Genomic DNA, 13,793 nt, shown 5'->3' with positions numbered 1-13,793 from the left:
AAACAAAACCTGCCTTCTACCACATCCATTACCTCCTCTGGGCTTCTGGAGTATTCATAAAAACAGTCACCAACTTTTAAAACCTCTGCAAATTCTCCAAATAACCTATGCCAGGGCTTTAGAAATCTTAGGGAGTGCTTGATGTTGTGCAGTGTGTATCTACCCAAATGCAATTTAGCAGCTGCCATGTATCTACATGAGGTATGTCAAGTTCCCCTGCTGTGATCCCCTCTAACCCACTCTCTTTCAGTGGGTACACCATGATTTCAGCATTTGCTCTTGCTCATTAGATGCTCGTGCTTTAATCTTCCCCATTGGAATGCCAAGATTCATCCACTCTTCCTTAGATGGTATTTTCTTCAAATCTTGTCTTTGTAAGAAAATTGCATCCAATGGAGAGATGTATGCAATTTACTTTGGGTAACTTCAGTTATTTTGATTAAAAATTTTCTCATTTTGCACTTTAGAGTATGTAAGCTTGGAGCAGATGCTGTTGCTTTTATACTTAAATCTCTAAACAGAGTTGAAGGACACTGTCTCATTTCATCTGCTGAAAGAGGCACAAGTGAAAAATTTTTGAGAAATATTTGTGCTATGCATCCAAGCATGATGTTTGCTGTGATTGCAAGAGCAGGATATTATTGATTCATATTACCTTTTCTGTGTCTCTGTGTACAGAACATCCACTGGAGAAATTGCTGCCTGTCAGTCATTTTTTCTCTGGGTTTTGTGCCATGCCTGTGCCTGCTCTTGTGTTTATGGACTCGCATTCCATTCACAGCAGCAGTTTTTCAATTTATCAAAATAATTTTGTATCCTGACATGGCCCTCCAAAGAGCTTGTGGAGTCTCATAGTTTCATAACTTTTGACATTTTGATGAGCATACTCTGCCTCTCTCCATTGCGTAATTCTGATTTCAGCGCGAGAGCTGCACCTCGTGTCTGAAGAGGGGACAGGCAGGTGGAGCAAGTGGATTTTCTCCTGGGCTGTCCCAGCACACCCCTGCAAACTAGACCCTGCAGGTGAAGGCTGTATGAAGTCAGCTGCACAGCAGCCTTCTCCCAGCTTTTGGGATTTCACAGTTTGGTGTGTGATATTCTATCCCAATAATGATTCCTGCAGAGGCAGAGGACAGCTCACTAGTGTCCTCCAGTGTACCAACTCTCATAATTTTATCAGCTTAAGAAAATAAAAGAATACTAAAAATTAAGAGGAAACCCATCCCCAGACACACTTTCTACCTATGAGAACTTTGATTGATGATTGATTATTGGGCCCCTATTAAAGAGTTGTCCATGGAAGGAGATGCTGTGCTGGCTGGAGACCCACAGGCAGTTTCCTGGCCTGTCCAGGGTGGTCTCTTGTTGCTCATGGGCTTCCTCTCCACATTTTCCATTTCTAAAGGAGTTTTACACTGCATTTGTGATGAAGCAGGAAAGCACCAGCAATATAAACAACACAGCTGCTGTTTGCAGGAAAAATTATTGGTTTATTAAGACAAAAATTACAGAATATTTTGCAGTTTGGGCACGATTTCAGAGCCCCAACTGGAATCAGTGCTTTCAACAAATCAGAGGCCCACTGAGTGTGAGAAGTGAGACAGAGGTCTGTCACAGCTGTCCCCACTGCAGGAGAGGAGGGCTGACCTCTAGGCACTGAGGAAGGTGCTGATGACGGAGCAGGGCTGGAAATGGCCACAGATTTGGCCAGGGCACGAGTGTGAAGGCAGGATTTGGTAAGAAGGAGGCTGGTGGGACCTGCAGATGTTCCCAGCCCAGGCCAGGCCTGCTCTTATGGCAGTGCAAGGGGACAGAGATCGTGGCCATGCCTGGCTGCTCTCAGATCAGTGCCCTGGAGCAGATGGCTCTGTGCCATGGCATCCCAGCCACCTGGGGCCCACCTGAAAAGGGCTTTCAGCTGGTGGATGAAGCACAGAAATCAGGAATGCTCATCCCCAAATCCTGCCCTGCACTTCTACCCCAGAGAAACGCGGCCCCGTCATCTGCTCGGTCCCTCCCTCTGGTGAAGGCAGGATGTGTGCCAGCTTCAGCGGAGCTTCCTTAAATACAGGTGGATCCCGTTCTTGGAGCGAAGGATGATCCGAGTTATCTTGAGGGGGGGCGTGGCAGGGTCGGGCAGGAGCTCGAAGCGCAGCAGGGTCAGAGCCAGCGCCACCTTCATCTCGTTCATGGCAAACTGCTGCCCGATGCAGTTCCTGCAGGGAAAGGGAGCAGCTCAGCCAGCCCCATCCAGTGTGGGGCACTGCAAACCCCACAGCCCATCCCACACAGCCCAATCCCAGTGCTGGGCACAGCAAACCCCACAGCCCATCCCAGTGTGGGGCACAGCAAACCCCACAGCCCATCTCAGCCCATCCCACACCAGCACACATCCTCCCCCTCAGAACACAGGGGGCCCCAGGGGCATGGGCTGAGCAGGAGGAATGGAGAGGAACATCAGGAGCTCGATGTGTGGTCACGGAGAACGAGGGAGATGGGGAAGCCAAAGGAAGCCAGTAGGGATGAGGGGGTGGGACTCCAAGCAGGGAAGGTCTGCAAGGTGCTGGCCTTGAAGGAGTCAGCACAGGGCATAGGGAAGGATTGGGAGGAAGGGAAAAGGGGAGAATCAAAAGGCAAGAGGGTGGGGTGGGGTCTTTGCATCAAGGAGAGGAGAGCAGGTGAGCTCAGAATGCTGCAGGCTCCCTGCAGGATGCCAACAGGATGTCCCACAGCTTTGGGATCAGTTCCCTGTCCCCAGAAGGGGCTTAGCAATGCTGCCTTCCCATTTTGCCTGCTGGTATCAGAGCCCTTCTGTTGCACAAACAGTTATACCCTCATTTAACTATTTAACTATGTAATTCTGCAGGCAGTGGCCTCTGCCCACTACTCCTTCAGTGTTCAGTTCCCTTTACCTCATTCCAGCAGAAAAAGGCAGAAAGGCATGTGAGTGCCTGCCAGAGACATTCTCTGGGGAAAAACGCAGAGGGTCAAACACCTGGAAATGAAGAACATGCAGCAAGAAAAAGTGATTATTTAAAGAACACACTACTGACTGGTTTCTTGAGAAATGTGACACCCCTTCATTTATTAACAACCCCATAGCAGAGAGAGAATTCTAACGGGTGAAGGGTACATGGGAAGAGGCACATCACTGTCACAGATATATTTTATGAAAAATCCTTTCCTTAGGATTTTTCCTCCTGAGAAGATGAGAGGCCTCGGGAACAAAATGTAAACAATGATTATCTGCTGCTGTGGAATGCAACAGATGGATCTGTGATTGGTCTCATATGGTTGTTTCTAATTAATGGTCAATCACAGCCAGCTTGCTCAGACTCCCTGTTCGAGACACAAGCCTTTGTTATTCATTCCTTTTTTTCTATTCTTAGCTAGCCTTCTGATTAAATCCTTTCTTCTATTCTTTTAGCATTGTTTTAATACAATATATATCATAAAATAATAAATCAAGCCTTCAGAAACATGGAGTCAGATCCTCGTCTCTTCCCTCATCCTAAGACCCCTGCAAACACTGTCTCACACACCACAAAGGGAAAGAACTATTAGGAGATCAAAAAAAAAAAAAAAAACTCACCAAAGGATCTTTCCATACTTCAGGGTTTCTGTGAATGAGGTAAATGCTTATTGCAGTGACGCTGCCTGGAAAACAATTGAGGAGGAGACAAGGGCTCACTGACAAAGGAACAAGCCAACATCTGCACAGCCCCGGCTGAACATGTGTGCCAGCAGGATGCAGCTGGTGCCTGAGAGCAGAGGCAGCAGGAGGGGGATGTACAGACCTTCGGGCAGGGTGCGTCCGTCAGGGAAGGTGATGGGCTTGCTGAGCTGCCGGGACACGCCGGGCACGGGCGGGTAGAGGCGCAGGCTCTCCTTGATGCACATGGTGCTGTAAGGCATCTTGCCCAGGTCCTCCCTGTTGGGACAGCCAGGCTGAGCCCCACACCCCCCCCAATGCCTGTGCTGGGAGGTCCCTTCAGCCACAGCCACCCAGCCCCTGAGCAGACTGCAACAGAACAGAGGGACCCACAATGCCCACCTGAACAGCCACTGAACAAGCTCAAGTGCAAAGAGACGGGGGAAAATGAAAAGCACATCTATGATGTCTTGTGGTGAGAAAATAGGAGAGAGCCAAGAGCAGTGCTGGTGGCCCAGGACTTGGGATGGCATCCAGAATGTCCCTTCCAGTCTTAGCTGCAGGATCTGTGAAGTCCCTGTGCATGCAGCAACCTTTAGCACTCGCAGTTTTGAGCCCTGAAGGCATCGCTCACTGAGAAATGGCAGCGATAGGAAAGGAGTGACCAGCAGAGGAATTGGTCAGCCTTACCACTGGATTGTCTCCCGGTCCCCCAGGATGCCCTGGATCTCCTCCCTGCAGCGCTGCTGGTGCTCAGGGTGGGTTGCCAGGCAGTAGAAGAGCCAGGAGATGCCACTGGCTGTTGTGTCATGGCCTTCAAACATGAAGGTGTCCACCTCAGCACGCAGGTCCTCATCGGACAGTGCAGCTCCATTCTCATCCTACAGTCCAGAGACACTCTCAGTGGCCCACATACATAAAATTTATATATATATATTACAGTAACACACACATATATATAAAAATATGTAACTATCCCAGTAGGGACCATTATATTCTTTCAGCTCTTGCAAAAGGGTGTGATGATGCCTGTGTGATACATGTAAACAAAATCAATGTCTGTTTACACTGAATTCAGAGCTCCCTTCCCTTCACTTTTAAATCTCTTTACTCCCCCTTATTAAACCACCAGGACTACAGAATCCCTCTGCATGCTGTATACCCAAAAAGACACTGCCAACACTTCAGCAATGGAAAATTGGATCACCTTGGCCTCTCTTCAACTGGGTGGGACTGGGCTAATTTTTTTAATGGCTTGTGCAGTCCTGAGGTTCTCTGGTGGCTTGTGGCACCCCTGCTAAGACTGACTTGCTTTTGCACTCTGTGCCCTTCCACGCATACACTCCTTGCCACTCACTTTGGCACACAACAGAATGTCCAAGAAGTCCAAATGTCTCTTCTTCTGGATCTTTTCAAATTCCCGTTCATCTTTAAGGGATTCCTTTCGCTCCTGGATCACCTTGTCTGGGGCAGAAAGAGTTAAAGGTTCAGCTGCAAAATAGTCCTTCCTTTGAATGCAAACCTCACCCAAGGAGATGAGCACTGCTCAGCCCATGATGCATTTGACCTGTGCTTCTGCATCCCAGACACTTTGGTTTTTCCAGCAGCATGGCCACAAATGCCATGGATATTGTCACCCTTTTCTTTGTTCACCATGGACTTCTCAGCCTACTTTACACACCTCTCATGCATTTAAGTCACACCTGGCTTGGAATGGAAAATCATTCGTTGCACTGGTGTTGCCTGCAATGCCCATTCCTTGTCTCACCAGTCTCTGGACATTTTACAGGAGCATTTCCAGAGGGCAATTCCTCCAACAGTCCAGTTTAATGGCCCAGGAGCTGAGAGACCCCTTAGTTTCTTGCCTAGATCAGATCACTACTGCAAGCTGATGCCCTGCTTGGATCTCAGCTCTGAGCCTCTGCGCAGAATTCACTGCACAGGCAAGGAGAAAACCTGACTGCCTCTGCCCAAAGCTTTGGGAGAGGATGCCAGCACGGAATACCTGTGTGGTCATGAGCGATCCTGCAGGCCTTCCTGAACTGAAACCCGTGGGGGCTGAGCCAGTAAATGATGTCATTGTGGTAGGGGAAGATGCGGAGGCGCTGGTGCACCATGTGGCAGAGGTCGTAGACAGCCTGGATGTAGGTGTTTTTCCTGGACAGAGGGGAATAGGAAGCTTGTAAACTTGTGGGAGCACAGTGACAAGCAATTTGCCCATTTCCCTTCTGAGCTGCAAACTTCCTGCCAGGGTTTGGGGCAGCCAGCACTGACCTGTTAGTCTGGCAGTCGCTGTGACAACTGAAGGCACATTTCATGATGCTATCAAGAGTCATCAAGCTGACGTGCTCGAAGAGCTCCACTGGCTTCCCATCTGCTATCAGCTTTTCCCACTTATCCTAGGGCACAAAGGAGACAGAAATGAGAAGAAAAGGGTCAGCTCTGCATGATCTGTAGTCACCCCCTGGTTAAATGAGTGCTTAGATAGAGATACATCCCACAGAAATAGAAAAAAAAGAAGGGGATCTCTAGTTGTCAGCAAAATCCCAGACTGGGATGGTTAATATGTGATTTGCCTCAGGCAACTGCTGTTCTTGGATCCTGGTGGTGGTGAGCCTGGCTACAGCCCATCCTGAGGCAGGAGCACCTGGAGAAGCCCAGGACAGGTGCATTTCTGGGTGATGGGGAGTTACCCAAATCTTTCCTAGGATACAGTGTGTTTTTCTGTACAGGAGCAGCATATACTGGAATTGGACTTCATTGGGTGCCTTCTTGAGCAGATTTGAGCTTTGTGCCCAGGACACAAACTTTGGAGCAAGGTTTTTTCTGTCACATGATCTCTGTGCCAGTGTTTTGCCAGTAAGTAATACAGGAGCCCTTGCTCAACCTTTGCACAGGGCACCCCTAAAGAAACAATAAATCCTGCCTCTCCTCCCCTGCAGACACGCAGTGATGATGAATCCACTATTCCCTCGAGGCTCTAAGGAACGAGTGGACTTCAAAGCTGAGAAAGGGAGGGGAGGGAGGAGCACGGTGACATCTGAGCTCCACAGCACCAAACCAGGCTTGTGGGGACAGATGCACGTCCTAGCACAGGCTACGATTGCCACCTGGTGGCACGGGCTCAGACAACTGGCGCTGCGCACAAGGAATTTCAAACTCCCAGGCACTTCTGAGCCTTGCAAAAGCTCTCCTGGCTCTCCAGCCCCCGGCTCCTGGCTGCTCCCTGGGCCAGTAGGAGGAATCCAACCAGGATATATTTGAAGCTGCCAGGGAGGTTGGAGTGAGGGAGGTGAAGGAGAAGGGATAGATTCAGCATCCAGACTCCTCCAGTTCGCATGCACAAAGCCTGGTGCCCGTCTCCTGTAATTCCTACTGGTTTCCATCCTGCCCAGCACCAGTGGATTGAAGAACAATGCATTTTCACTGTTTGTGAGCCATGGCAGGGGTTGCAGTCTAGTCACGGGTATGTTGACAGCAACTAATACCCTTTAAGCTTAGATCACACTATAGCTGCGCTCCAACCTTTATTTTTGGCAGATTTATAATGAACATATTTTACCTCAATTCTTTACTTAGACAAACACCTTATAAGAAGTTGCTGCTGGAACTGTGATCATGCATGGGATGGCAGTAACATCAATCCTGAACTCTCAGCCACAGATCCCAAGGCAGTAGTACCAGAGACACTGTCATTGCAGGGAGGCTCAACCTGCTCATCCCTTCCAAGGGCTGCTCATCCCTTCCAGCTCAAGGGCAGGGATTTGGGGTGATTCAGAAAGACTGACCACCAGGACACAGCATGTCCTTACAACTACTAGATAAAGAGAACCCTGCTCCAGCATTCACCTCCTAACCAGACAGGATGGGGAGAAGCAAACAGGGCAGAGAGGGGAGCATCATGAGTCCTACCAGCATCACGTTTGTAGATTCTGCCATCAGGGCCACGTACGGCTTCAAGACGTCGTAGTGAAACCCTGGGGTCAGGAGTTTTCTGTGTTGGTGCCACTTGGGCCCATGTAAGATCAGCAACCCATTCCCTGGGGAAACACAGGCAAGGCATGTTTAGCTGGGCATGCTCTCAGCTGCCTGCAGACACAGCCTCAGCCTGCACACAGTCTGATTAAATCTGCTATCTGAGCTGCTGTGAGAGGGTATTTCCAAATGCTGCCATCAGCCCCAGGGTTCCCAGAGCTGAGCAAAGCCCTGCTCACCAAAATGGCACAGTGGTGTCTCTGAGAAGAAACACCAACACTACTGGAATTGAGAAATTCAGAACAGCAGATGTATTTTTCACCAGTCCTCCAATGAATTTAAGCTTTCTCCATCACCAGTCTTCACTACCTATGGACATGTAAGTATTTGTACATCTTTTATGTCTGAATTTTCCTTCCTTGAAAATAAACTCAACTACTTAGCACTTTTTCAGTAAATGCAATAATTTCAGGAAGCTTTTAGCTATAACTCCATCAAGGAACAGGTACAATGCTGTTTATTTATAGCATGCTTTTGACTAACTTCAGAATCATTCCTTGCAGGCAAAGCCCTGGGAATACATACCAATCCATGGGACAAGGTGTTTGTAGCTGATGTTATCCTTGGGATCTGTTAAAAAAATAAAGAAAGAGAAAATAAAATGGTAAAAATAAAATGGTAAGTGTTTCAATAGCATAAACCCAGGTTTGCAGCTGAAAGCTCCCTCTAGGCTCTCACTTTTGGGTATGAAGCAAAACCAGTGACATCCCTGCAGAACTCCCAGTATTTCAACACAAAACAACATTGTCTCTGCCAGCAGCAATAAATACATATAAAAGCAGATGCTCACACTGGAAAAAACAAGCATATTGGTAGTCCAAAGTCTGTGCAGTGTGATAAATTATTAACCCTCTCAGACATCACTGTTCAGCACCTGTTCTTCTTGATGCACTAAAGATACTTCTCTATAGTAGGATCCAAAACTCTGAACCTAGAAAAAAGCTCCCAAGTGTTTTCTCCTTGCTGGGATCAGGCACTGAGTAGTTAAATTTTCAAGGAGCACTTGAGGAAGTCTGATTTTCCAGCAATGGACTTAGAGTCAGGTCAGTCCTGCAGCCTTGTGCCTGAAGCACCCAGGGCACATCATGAAGGAGTGGTGTCTCTCCATGCCTTTAAATGATTTCTGCAGAAAACCTCTCTCTGAAACCCCGCCTTGCTGCAAATTTTAAGGCTGGCAGGGGAAATCCGGGGTTGTTGCTCCCCAGCTGAAGCCATAATCTCTCACCTCCTCTGGCCAACAGAACCTTGGCATAGTCGGGATCAGTGATAACCAGGAATGCTGAGAAACTCCCAAACCACATAGGGTGAACAAGTGGGTACTTCTGGGCCCAGAGCTCTGCCTTGTCCAGCACCTCTTCCTCCTTGAGAAACTAGTTCAGGAGAAGAAAAAAGAAAGAAAGAATATACAGATTTAGAGGAAAAAAAATCTCACAATACACTGTCTTAAAAGTTGCATGTCTTTCTGAGCACAAAATCAGGTAAGGATAAACAAGGTGTTTTTCCTCCATGTTTGCAGAGGATGGGAGGTAGAGATGTTTGCTGCTTTTAAAGCTCCTATAAAATAATTCTTCCTTATCACTTAAGCTAGAGAACATCCTTGGGCACCGTGGTGGTGCCTATGAGCTCATATGTGTTATCTGCTCTTTTTCCATGGCCAGCCCATAGAAGACAGATTTGCCCCAACCAGCATCTGCATTTTGTGGCATGCAGCTACATTCTGACTTGCACATGGCTGAGCAATTAGCATCCTGCAGATGAGAGAAAACAGAGCAGCTAACAGCATCACTGCTAACCCCAGTGCAGCTGTGAGAAACCACAGCCCCCTCCAGACATTTCAGTGGAGAAGGCCAGTGTCCAGGAAAAATTGAACAGAATTAGTCCAAAGTCACCAATGGATTGTGCAGAGAAGGGAACACTGGTTAATAACATTACATTAAGAATTCATTGATTTCTGGGAATTGAATTTAACAGGCAATGAAGAGCTGGCAGTCCTGGGAAGATTTATCTCCTGTCCTTGGAAGTTGCAATCTGAGGAGCAGCATTGTCACCAGCTTTCATATCACCAGCAGTGGCAGGTTCATTCTGCAGTAATCTCTCCTTTGTTGCTTTTACAGTCAGTGCTGTTGTGTACAGGAAATAGACAGAAAACAAGTGGAAAGATCCACAATCACAGGCAGAGGAAGAAAACCACAGAGACAAAACCATGTAAGATTTTTTTTCTTTGAAGAGAAACTACTCTGGGCCAATATGCAGGGGGAAGGATTTTGGTAAGCTGGGTCTGACATAGCTGCTGCTGCTTTGACTTGAAGATTAATTAAATCAGCATACTGGTGCAGAAATCAGCCTCAAAGTTACCCTACTGGCTGTATGAAGTGAATATTTGCTCAGTTGCTTTAGTGCTGAGTTATCCCAGCTCAGCTTTTGGTCTGCTGCTGTTTCTCAACCCAGGACATTGCTCATACCCAAATAATCACCCACATCAAATATTCAGCCACGTGTGGCTTGTCTTGGAGATCATACTCCTGAGTCCTGGGTGTCTGCCAGGGGCAGATCTGGGTTCAGCTCCAAGACTGAGCCCCCCCTTCCTCACAAGCCGGGGTGTCCCTGCAGTACATCCCACGTGTCTCCCACATTCAGCAGAATTATGAACTACAACCAGTTATTACAACCTCCCTCGCTCAGGTTGAAGATTTTGAACTTAATATAAATATAAATAGAACCACTTAATATAAATAGAACCATCAATTTCTCTGACTTCAGGGATCAAATTTTGGGGCAAAAAGAGGCAGCTCTCCTCAGCACCCACCTCTTCAGCAAGTTCCAGCAGAAGCAGTGCTTGGCACAGTGCCTTTAGCTAAGTGACATCTGAACATGTGAAAGCCCCTTTGATACAGCTGCCTGTGCTTGTCCTGTTGTGAATCACAAAAAATATAATGGAAAGTAACTGGGCGGTGCTGAGCAAGTCTTGTTGGTAGAAGTCCTAATCCTAGAAGCTTTTGCATGCAACCTTGTTTTGGAGCAGCGCTTTAGCTTGTGCTATCAAGAACCACCCCTGTGCTGGCAGAGGATTGAATGGGTTTATCAGAGAGGAGAGGTTACCCTCAAGGTGAGTAACCTGCTGCACCAAGCACTCCTGGAGCAGAGGTTGTAAAGTTCTGTGAGCTGCAGAGGAACTGAAAGCTCTCATGCCTTAATCACGGCTCCACATACCCAGCTCTGCATGAAAGACCATTACTTCTACTTCTTCTTCCCCTGGGGGCTTGAAAAGAAAAGTATTAACCCCACTTGGGTCTAAGAAAGAAAGGTAATTGCCTGATCTCATGCTGAAATGCAAGGTTTGAAATGGATCCAACACTAAAAGCATCCGGGAAGAGGCTTAAGGGCACATTTAATGACTACACACTGATAGCAAATGAAAGAGAGAACACAGGAGCTGAAATCTGAGCATGAGGGTGTGTTGCAGGCAGCCAGAGGGGCTGGCTCATCCCCACACAGGGCACAAGTGGACAAAGAGCTGCCGAGGGACTGACTGACACCCTCCCTGGGCCAGCAGGGCAGTGACCCTGCCCTCCTCTGCCTCCCACCAACCCCGGCCATGGCGAGTCAGTTTGGTCAGCTCAGGGCTGGCAGTCTGGGTTTAACTAAGCCATGCTGCTGCAGTGAGACTGAACAGCTCTACACAAGCTCTTCCTGATATCTTAATGCCATTTCTACTGAGTGACTTGGATAAGCAGAGACTAATACCCAGAGAATACTTTAAAACAAAGGAGATCCACCCAGAGCATGACAAATACATTTGAGATTTTAAACTGGCCTGGATCAAAACAAGAAAACAATCAGTTAAATCAGCAGAACAGGAAATGTCAGTGTTCTCCCTGAAAACAACTCACAGGTCTTCCTTGAGGTGTATGCAAACTTTGTATTCACTGTGTGCCCAGAGCATTGCCAGTTTCCAGTTTCTTTGCTGGCTCAGTGAACTGTTAGGCTCTGGGGAATTCAGCAGCATTAATCAGCAAATTGTTAAATCTTCAAAAAAGGAATTCTCATAAAAACATTGAGGTAAAAGTTGAGGCACGAGCAACCTAGGTATGATGACAGCAAGTGATTGGCACAAATGGTTAAATTTCCTTCCAGAGCAAATAGTCACAACTAACAAACAGAAGAACAGACTTTATTTAATTGCAGTTTTAAAGTCTAACTGGCAGTGTAACAAAGCTCTGAACTGGCCCATCTTCATGTTTACATTGCCAAAAGACTGCTTGTCCTCTCCAGCACAGCAAAACTGGCACGGCCACTGCAGAAACAAGTCCTATGAGGTCTGCTCCTGATTTCCCAGACACTTTTCAGGGTGCCAGCTATTTAATGTGCCACAGAGGTGGCCACGGCAGGACACCAGCAGAGCCCAGTAGCGGGCAAGGTGATTTTAGGCAGCCTTTAGCACATATGGAAAAGCCTTTTGCATCAGGCAAGCTCGTGAGGCTGCTGCTGAGTTGTGAAAATCTGTTTGCCAAGGCAGCCATGGTGATCTGTGTGGGCAAGTGCATAACTCAGGGAATAATCATCCCTGACTCCAGTGACCAGAACCAGGCTCGCCTATGTACGTGGGTTCAGTTACTCATGACCTTAATGCAATTGTAAGTAGATCCACATCTCCTGTGCTGGATGCAATGCCTGTGATGTGTTCTATGGCTGAAAAGTGGCTCAGAACGACCAATTGTCAGGTTCACCTGGCCGTGAGGGCGACGCAAGCTGGGAGGGGAGAGGAAGTGCCTGTGGATAACGGGAGCAGCGAGCATCTGCCCAGGGAGCCACAGGAAAAGCTGCAGCGGCCCTGCCCTGGCTGTCAGAGGAGCAGGGAGGTGACACTGGAGCCTGCCCCGGCACAGAGCAGCGCGGCTCGGCTGCCTCCAGCACCTCAGCCCGGCATGACCTTGCCTATGCCACACCGTGCTCTCTTTACTTGCGAGGCAGCCACCACCCTTTTCCACTGTGCAGTCTGCAGCAGCCTGCGGAGCTCTGCGTGAGCCGTGCTCTCGCTAAGCATCACAGGCAGGGAAAATACATTGGATTGGCCGGGAAAAGGGATGCCCACCTCTCACCCGTCCGGCAATTCTCCCGGACAAGTCCCACCAGCATCACTCCCACACGCCCTCGGAAAAGCCGCCCACCGCAATGCCCCCGCTCCCGGCAGCGCAGCCCCGGCTCTCCCTTCCCCACCTCGTGGACGTGGCCGAAGAGCCAGTGGGTCGGGTGCCCGGGGAAGTCGGCCAGCGCCCGCAGCAGCTCCCGCCGCCGGTGGAACAGCTGGATGGCTTTCAGCAGCACGCAGGTCAGGCAGAACACGGCGGCCAGGTGCAGGACCCTGGAGACATCCACGCCCAGCCACAGGAGCTTCATGGTCCCCGTGAGAGCCGCCAGCCGCTGCCTCCGGTGTCCCCCAGCGCCCCGGCGGCACCGGCCGCGGCAGCCAATGCGGGGCGGAGAGGCAGGTCCAGAGTCCGAGCGGCTGCCAAATCACGGCAGCGCTTGTTGGGAGGGAAGGGAAAGGAAGGGAAAGGGAGCATCCCGCGGGAACGCTCCGCTCGCCGCCGCACCGGCTGGGAGCTGCTGCCCGCCCCGAGCCCCCGCCGCCGGCACGGGCTGGCTCCGCGCCGGGACCTCAGGCTGAAGAGAGAGGGAAAGACCGTGCCTTGGGATTGCTCCTGCCGAGGTCTTCATCACCTATTCCTGCCTCACGAGCTTTCACCCTCATCTCCACCCATTCCCATCGCGCATCCCGGCTGACAGCTCCCGCTCTCCTTCCCTGTTTCCCTCCCTGCTGCCGGCACTGTGAGCCGCATCCCAGCGCCGGCCGGGACAGCGAGCGCGGGGAATGCCGCACTGCAAGATGCCGCGCCCCAGCCGAGCGCCGGGCACCGTGGCAGGTTTGGCACGGCTAGTAGAGGGCAGGCAGCTGCCGGGCAACACCGCTTCCGTGACACCGCTATCTCTGCGAACAGCAACTCCCGCCGAACCCGGTGGGCCCCAACCGGGCCGTGCCCCGCCGCGCCTCACCGCCCCCTTCCTCGGCCGTCCCACCCTCCGGGGGCGGGACTCGAACCCGCGG

General features: G+C 49.7%; 1 protein-coding gene across 1 annotated transcript; it reads right to left on the bottom strand.

Annotated features, from left to right (window-relative positions):
* Positions 1 to 1,467: 1,467 nt before the first annotated feature.
* On the bottom strand, positions 1,468 to 13,691 carry LOC132076708 (cytochrome P450 4B1-like). Its single transcript, XM_059477974.1, has 12 exons — positions 12,905 to 13,691; positions 8,913 to 9,057; positions 8,213 to 8,257; positions 7,565 to 7,692; positions 5,927 to 6,051; positions 5,658 to 5,809; positions 5,010 to 5,116; positions 4,343 to 4,533; positions 3,798 to 3,931; positions 3,593 to 3,657; positions 2,913 to 2,995; positions 1,468 to 2,216 (listed from the first exon to the last, which is right to left on the bottom strand). The coding sequence occupies exons 1-12, from the start codon at positions 13,082 to 13,084 to the stop codon at positions 2,048 to 2,050; spliced, it is 1,524 nt and encodes a 507-aa protein (XP_059333957.1). The 5' UTR covers positions 13,085 to 13,691; the 3' UTR covers positions 1,468 to 2,047.
* Between the last annotated feature and the right edge of the window lie 102 nt (positions 13,692 to 13,793).

This window comes from Ammospiza nelsoni, chromosome 9, assembly GCF_027579445.1.
Source record: "Ammospiza nelsoni isolate bAmmNel1 chromosome 9, bAmmNel1.pri, whole genome shotgun sequence".
NCBI classification, from domain to species: domain Eukaryota; kingdom Metazoa; phylum Chordata; class Aves; order Passeriformes; family Passerellidae; genus Ammospiza; species Ammospiza nelsoni.
The sequence above is the reverse complement of the archived record's forward strand: the minus strand, read 5'-3'. Positions and strand labels throughout refer to the sequence as shown.

What these genes read in the sequence shown, in the direction of transcription:
- LOC132076708 (XM_059477974.1), bottom strand. Translation starts at nt 13,084, where the DNA reads ATGAAGCTCCTGTGGCTGGGCGTGGATGTCTCCAGGGTCCTGCACCTG. An exon ending in AGCGACTGCCAGACTAACAG is followed by an intron (nt 5,810 to 5,926) that starts GTCAGTGCTGGC and finishes CCCTCTGTCCAG; the next exon opens with GAAAAACACCTACATCCAGG. An exon ending in CCTTTTTCTGCTGGAATGAG is followed by an intron (nt 2,217 to 2,912) that starts GTAAAGGGAACT and finishes CTTTCCCTGCAG; the next exon opens with GAACTGCATCGGGCAGCAGT.